General features: G+C 44.8%; 1 protein-coding gene across 1 annotated transcript; it reads right to left on the bottom strand.

The window, feature by feature from the left end:
• Nucleotides 1–1,299: 1,299 nt before the first annotated feature.
• si:dkey-260j18.2 (uncharacterized protein LOC325231 homolog) lies at nt 1,300–6,434 on the bottom strand. The gene is made up of 5 exons (XM_048265614.1): nt 5,775–6,434; nt 5,026–5,179; nt 4,864–4,942; nt 3,589–3,816; nt 1,300–3,303 (listed from the first exon to the last, which is right to left on the bottom strand). The coding sequence occupies exons 2-5, from the start codon at nt 5,177–5,179 to the stop codon at nt 1,785–1,787; spliced, it is 1,980 nt and encodes a 659-aa protein (XP_048121571.1). The 5' UTR covers nt 5,775–6,434; the 3' UTR covers nt 1,300–1,784.
• Nucleotides 6,435–7,516: the final 1,082 nt, after the last annotated feature.

Here is a 7,516-nt window from a genome sequence, read left to right as displayed (position 1 = left end):
TATCAGCTGTAACTGCAAAGCTGGGTTAAAACTGTGTATACATGTATCTGGAAAGTGCAGCTGTGCAGCTGCAGGCCTGGCCTGTACTAATTATTGTTTCTGCAAAGGCAGTGATGTTACATGTGGCAATATATTTACACAGCAGAACGACAGGGATGAAGAGTCTGGAGAAGATGGCGACAAGACAACGGATGAGGACAGTGAGGAGTAGTAGAGGCTAGTTCTTCTCTTTGTTACTCAATGGTGAGTCACAGCAGAGGGCCAGTGAATAGCTATTTCCAAAATGATTGTGGAATTCAGAAATAACTTGTAGATCCAAATTATTCCTAAACACTGAACATTTTTATCCTCCAAAAATCTGTCTAAATTGTACCAAAAAACTCAGCAAAATCAGCTTAATGAGAGTAAAAACGTGACCAAACCATGTTTAAATAGTGATTTTGAATCTTGAAAATGTCAGATATGGACTCAGCCTCTCCAGTAACCCCTAAAAACATACTAACATGGTCCATTTTGGCCAAGCAGCTCTTTTAATATGATCAATATAGGTGATTATGCTAATTTATAATTTATGCTAATTAGCTCAATTACACAAATTGCCCAACATATGCAAATTAGCATCTGGCAGTTTCTGCATGCTGGGAACCCATACTATATATTTCCATCATAAAACTTTGGTGTACTCAACATTTCCGGGTTCACCTTTCTGTCCACTGGACTATATTCAACCCCCTGAAAGTCATCAACATTTTCTAGATAACAAAAAGTACATACATATATCTTCCGACTTAATATTTGTATTGTACATAATGGTACTTGCAACAAAGAGGACTGACTGAAGAATTTGTTGATTTTCGTGGGTGGTTATATTGCTGATCAGATCATTAAAAGCCACAGCAACGAAGAGGAATGACCGGAGAATTAGTCGATATTTGTTGTTAGAGAGCCCATAATGAGCGCGATGTCTCTCCTGTGCATATCTGAAATTGTATTGTTATAAACATTTATGTACTAGCATATTTCCAAAAGCATATTACAATAATTTCCTGTGCATTAGCCACATTGTGTATAAACTGCAGGACAGTGTTTTCAATAAAAAACGAAACCATATTAATACTATATTAATTTCCCCCGTGTATTAACCTCATAGGTGAAGACATTTGGCAAAATCAATGTATAAACCGCAGCTAATAGTTGAGAAATTACAGGTGTGTAAATTACTGTAATTTCCCAACTATTAGCCGTCGCTTATACATTGATTTTGCTAAATTTTCAGCTATGAGGTTAATACACAGGGGCAGTTAATATGGTATTAACATGGTTTTGTTTCTTTTAACTTGCATAACACTGTCCTGCGGCTAATACACAGGAAATTACTGTAGGCTAATCTTTTTTCATCTAGAAAATTTTTCAAGGGGGTTGAACATTTGGCAAGGAAATGTATTTGCCGACCAATGTTTAAGACACAGTGTTTTATCGTAGTGTTGTAAGACACCAGTATGCATTATGTAAGCTTTTTTTGTAACCAAAAATGATTGAACAATCCATTCCATAAAATTTGCTCACAAACATGAGCACAATGACCCAGGCAAAAATTCTTTGTTCGTCTCTACAAAACCTATTTTTAATTAGTAATCCAAAACAATACATTTTTGGTTACTCTGTGGGTCATTCTAAAGGTCCAGCCCCTGGGCTTTTTCTGTGACCCCCTCATTCAAGCGTAATGTAGTGTACTGGTTTCAAAGCATGATTCAGACATTTAAAAAGGTTTCGCTGTGCAATGACTACGTTTCTTGATTGCGCCTCCTCCTCCGGCCCCTTACTCTCTCCTCCCCCTTGTGGTCAGTCACCTTGTTCTCCTGAACGGACCTCAGCCTGGCCAGGATGTGTTTCTTCGGGAACTTCAGGGTGGTGCAGCCGAACTGGCTGACGCCGCCTGTGTCCCCCGGGAGCTTCTCGCGTCTCTGTACCCAGCTGCGCCAGCCTGGCTTCCAGCAGTACACACTGTCGTAGAAGCGTGAGCCATTCTCACCGCCAAGCACATAGATGCGCCGCTTCCACCGCGCCACGCCTCCCGCCGCGATTCTCCGCGGCAGCCCGGGGAAGACCACGGGGCTTGGTGCCCGGTCGCTGCCCCCGCCACGGTCCAAGCTTGGGGTCACCTCTCGCTCAGCCCCGGAGCCGCGTCCCTCTCGGAAGAACAGCACCCGCCCTGTGGCGTCCAGCGGCTCCAGTTGCGTGTAGTTGCCATCCAAGAACTTTGCGGCGTCACGCATGTAGCCCCCGACAGCGCACACGCCGCCCCGCACTGCCACACCTCCCGCCAGGCAGGTGGCGCCAGAGTCGAGAGCCACGCGGGTCCAGAGCGCTGTGGCCGTGTGGTAGATGAGCACGCCCGAGTGCACCACAGCGCGGTTCTGCTCCAGTGTGGCTCCGCCTAGCAGGTAGAGGCGCCCGCGGAGCGCGGCGCAGGCAAACGAGCGCAGCGGCAGGGGCAGTTGCGGCCCCGGCGACCAGCACATGGTGCCCATGTCCAGCGTCTCGCACGAGTCCAGCAGCGCCGAGCGGTTGCAGCCGCCCAGCGCGAACAAAGAGTTGCCGCAGCCCAGTAGGCCTAGCATGGCCCGCGGCTGGGCCATGGGCGGGCGCGATAGCCAGCGGTCGGCCACCACGTCGTACTCGTGCACGTCAGCCGACACCTGGCCGCGCCGCAGGATGCCGCCGGCAACAAACAGACGCCCGCCGATGGCCGTGCAGCCAGGGCACAGCAGCGAGCCAAGCGCCGCCAGCTTCTCCCACTTGCCCGTGCGTGGGTCGAAGCAGTCCACTGTGAAGTCCTCCTCACGCAGCCCGTCGTCCTCGCGCGGCTTCAGGTCCACACACACAATCTTCTTCTCGTACATGCCCTCGCGGGGCCGCAGTGGCCCGCCCATGGCCTCCACGCTAGCGCGCGGACCCAGTTCCTGGTTCAGCCGTCGGCTCTCCTCCGGGGCCAGCAGGCCCGGCCGCAGGTGCCGCAGCAGCGCCGGCATGTGGGTGTAGCGCTCGGCTGGCTGGTGCTCGGCCCAGCGGCGTGCCGCGTCATACACCTCTGTCTCCGACTCCACACCCAGCCGGTCCGACTCCAGCAGGCTGCCCAGGGTGCCGGGGTCCAGCAGGAGGAAGTCCCTCTGGCGCGCCACGCGCGGGAAGTGCTGGGCCACCAACCGCAGGGAGGCTCGCAGGAGCAGCTGGTCGTGGTGTGAGCGGGCCAGAGAGTACATCCCCAGACAGTTCTCTACAGACAGGTGCTCAAACAGAAACCTGCAGACAGAAACAACTCAGCTTATATTTACATATTTTTTTCTAGGAAGAATGCATACACATTCATTACCATAATCAACTGATAGAAAAATGTGTTATTGCTTAAAATGTAATATGTAAATGCCGATAGTGGTACACTGATATACACACAAATATATGCATTAGGTATGGGGCGACCGCTAATAAAATACTCTGTTGCTTTTTGAATCACTATTATTCATGCGTCACCCCTGAATGTCACATTAAAACGCATTAGTACTAATGCATTAGTAGCCATTTGTTTACCTTGAACACAGGTCCTGCAGGGGCATGACTTGAAGGCGGCTGGCTGCTACAAAGAGGTCCTCTGCTGTGTCCAGGCTAAGCCCAGCCTCCCCTGTGTAGATAAACTGGATGACCGTGTCCATAACTGCTGGTGTTACTTCCTCCAGTCGGATTTCTGTAAGGCGAGACTCCACCAGGGGGCTTGTGAACATAGCTCGGAAATAGGGGCTCACTGCAGCTAGAAGAACCCTAAAAACAACCATCATCATAAGTTATCCAACTATATACATTAATAGGAGAATTGTCAACAACTACTTATGTTTTTAAAACACTGCCGCAGTTCTCTCAGAATGAGTACTTCTGTGCTCTGCGTTCATCTTGTTTCTTCACAGATCACTCATTGTGAGACAGTGCTTTGTTTGTAGTTGTCTTGTATTTAAAACTGATTAAGATCTGGGTCTTTGTTTTCCATTTAACCCAAACATGCAGTGATTCTCTTGCCAAGTGCTTCAGTCCTTCTGTTTAGTTCATATCTCTACCCAGCCCTCCCTAACATGGAACACCCAGGTTCCCTTGTTCCATTCTTGGAGTTTCTCAGCCAGTACAACCCCACCACCACCACCCCTACCCTGACCCTCGCTTACATAGCAGTAGGAATGCTCAGGTGTTAATGTTGTGCAGGTGTTTTTCTTATTGGTTAATATCATGCTGCATGCTGATGATAGCCTAGGGCCAAAACGCACACATTTGTTGAAAACATGGTGCAACAAAACCTTATTAAGAGCAAACGCTTTTCAAACGGTTTTCTATATCATTTTTAATATCTTAATGAGATCATTACATCTCTGGCCCCCTGTGTAGACCCCCATCCCCTCTCTATTTTGTTCATCCATATCTCTTCAGGTGCCATAAGAATGGCATGTTTAGCCTCTAACCATCATTAGTTAGACTTGTACAAATCACATGAAATGGACATACCTTTCCATTTACAATAAGAGTAGTAAATTCATCTTCAAGCATGTGTTGCCATATTCTCCTATCTTGGTCATTTTAGCCAAATCCGTCTTTTTTCCTTTCAAAAAAAAAAATTCAAATTATGGCACAGGTAGTTTTTTCAGTGGTGGGTACACTATATCCTGGGTGAAGAGACATGTAATGTACATAAAGAGCTGGATACCGCAAGGCATTACATACGAATAATAGACTGCACTTTGCCCATCATTAACATAATGGCCCCATGCCTTAAAGCAAGCATAATTATATCCATAAAAGACTTTGCCATTAGGTACAGCTCACCTGTGACACATAAATCTCTTCCCTTCCACAAGGAGAGTGACATCACAGAGCTGCTGGGCATCAAGTAATTGCTTTAGGCCTGCATAAGAGAAGTGACACAGAATTAGAGCAACGACAATACATCAAAAGGCCCATCTTATGAAAATCACAATGATGTCTAACCATGTGTGATATAGTCTCCAAGTGGCGTAGTGCTGTCATCAGGAAAATCCTCCTCTTCTGAGTCGCTGTCAGAGAGAGGCTCCCCTCCGCCACTGTCAGCATCCTGCCACGGCTGTGGCCGCCAGGTAACTGTGCCACCCTTAACAGAGTTCATCTGTAACATGCACATACCAAGCATAGGAGTTCATTAGGCTGTAATGTCCTGAGGAGGATCACTGTATTATTTAACAAAACAAATTTGAGGGTAGCAAGAATAAAATCAATGATGAAAATCATGCAGCACTTTGCTTTTCAACTAATTTGATAGAAAATGGGTGAAATATTGTGTTTAGTAAACAATCATTTTCAGTGTTGAACTAAAACGTATTTTTAGAGGAAACAATGGGATTATAGTAAGCATATATTTTTATTATATTTTGCAAGGATTTTCTTGCCCTGCATACAGTAGAATTACTCCACTCCAGTAGGTGGCAGTGCAAACACGATTTTCTATGACTGCAACTAGTAAATGGAGTCCAGTAGCATAACTGTTCTATTCTCGGCTACTGCGACCATGTACACTTGAGTTTTTATTAACTTATGTAAATTACAAAAAATATATTATACATATATACATTAAGCTTACATGTTAGTTTAATGTTAAATAATTCTGGCATTCAAGTCATAAACAAAAAGCAAAAAAGGTAACATAGTTAACTTAAGAAGTAGGCAAAGAGCTCAAAGTGCTGGCCATGAATTTGATTTATTACCTTCACTATCGGGATTGTGATTTGAAGAATCCCAACAATGCACTGTCCAAGTGTACAGGATGTCGACAGATTACAACAATCACAGTTAGTCGTGAACTATTACTTTGCTCAGTTGGACAGGGTCCCGCAATGGCCTTTTGTAACGTATTATCTTCCCTTACTATCTCCTTTGAACACCTCGCCCATCCTGGTCTGTTCTTGCTGTGATTCATGCATCCAGATCATCACGACTCCGTGTACACTTACAATCTTTATAGAGATTATAAGGAATAACAAGTTCGCTAGGTAGCTAACTAGGCGGTTAGCTCGTTAGCTGCCCAATAAGGACCATCTCACTTAGCTGTTACCTTGAACGTGAACGTGAAAAATGCACACTCTCACTTTCATTTACTACCTAACTGGGCATCTTGCTGCTCTAACGCAGCTACACTCATGTTTAACATATTTACGTAAAACAAAAACGGACACCGTCGATGCGGCACCATTCTGATAGAAAGCCGTCGATTCAATGATCAACACACAACAACAGTTGTTTCAGTTTCTCCGCTTCTTCTTCTCTTCCGTCCTCTTCTTCTATGGCGTTGTGGAGATCAGCAGCTATTCTGTAGGCTATCCTGCCATCTATTGAGTAGGAGAAAGCATAAAATTGTTTCTGATGCTTCAGAGCTCACTTTGCCAATACAAGCTCAATACAAACAACAACTCAGACACATTTTTATCAGTCCTCCCCAATTATTTGTTTTACACCGACGTGGTGAATTTAGGTTGGCTGCAAGTGGCTGCCATTAGGTTCTACAAGCCTCCAGGCCAGTGAGTGGCGGTGATAGCCACACTGTTCCCGTGTGAAAAAAAAAAGCATAAGGAAGCTAGCGACAATAGCCTACATGGCAATAGCGGTTAATAGGGCGCCGAAAAGCGTCAAAATAAAAGCGAAACACGAGATAAATTTAAATGTAGGCTATCAAGGTGTCTTTATTATCACCAAGGGGCAATTTGTTATGCAGCCAGCAGAGAGAACACATTATAAGGGATGGGTTGCCGTAATGGAGGAAATTGTTTTGCTTTTCGGACCTCATATAGGCTACAATGTGAAGGCACATTAAATCCACATCCAATTTTGACAAGACCCTACAGCTTTCCCATATTTTCCCTGACATAGAGCACCTTACCACATACTGAAACACAGGGTCAGTTCCTGCCCTGTCACAATGCTTATACATCCTTAGTAGGCCTACATTCAGATCCATTAGTATATTTTAGTCTGTCCTTATTAGGCATGTGGATTTGTTTTTTAATCATCCTGTTTATGTTGTAGTGTATGTTGTGTGTGATGTCTTAAGCTACTGAGACCTTGAATTTCAATAAAGTATATCTCTATCTATCTATCTATTTATCTATCAATCTATCTATCTATTCATTAGTTTGGGGAAGAGCCACACCCACTGGAGCTTAGGTGTCCCACATGGCTCAAGACCACTTTTGTCGAGTCTAAGACAAGTCCAAGACCAGGTCAAGTCGAGACCAAGTCAAGACCGAGTCCAAAGAGGTTTGTGTCCAAGACAAGACCGAGTCCAGGACAGAAAAAAAATTCTTATGCATGACAGTATCATGACAATCATTTTGGGTTGTTATTTGTTGGTCTAAAAGCAAAAACAGCATTACAACATAAAAATCTAACATAAAAACACTATTAAAAAAACTATTTAAAAAACACAAGAACAAAAAAGAATAGTAATTGTTAA

The sequence above is a fragment of the Alosa alosa genome, chromosome 15 (genome assembly GCF_017589495.1).
Source record: "Alosa alosa isolate M-15738 ecotype Scorff River chromosome 15, AALO_Geno_1.1, whole genome shotgun sequence".
Taxonomy (NCBI): domain Eukaryota; kingdom Metazoa; phylum Chordata; class Actinopteri; order Clupeiformes; family Clupeidae; genus Alosa; species Alosa alosa.
Note: the sequence above shows the minus strand (reverse complement) of the source record. Positions and strands in the feature narration are given on the sequence as shown.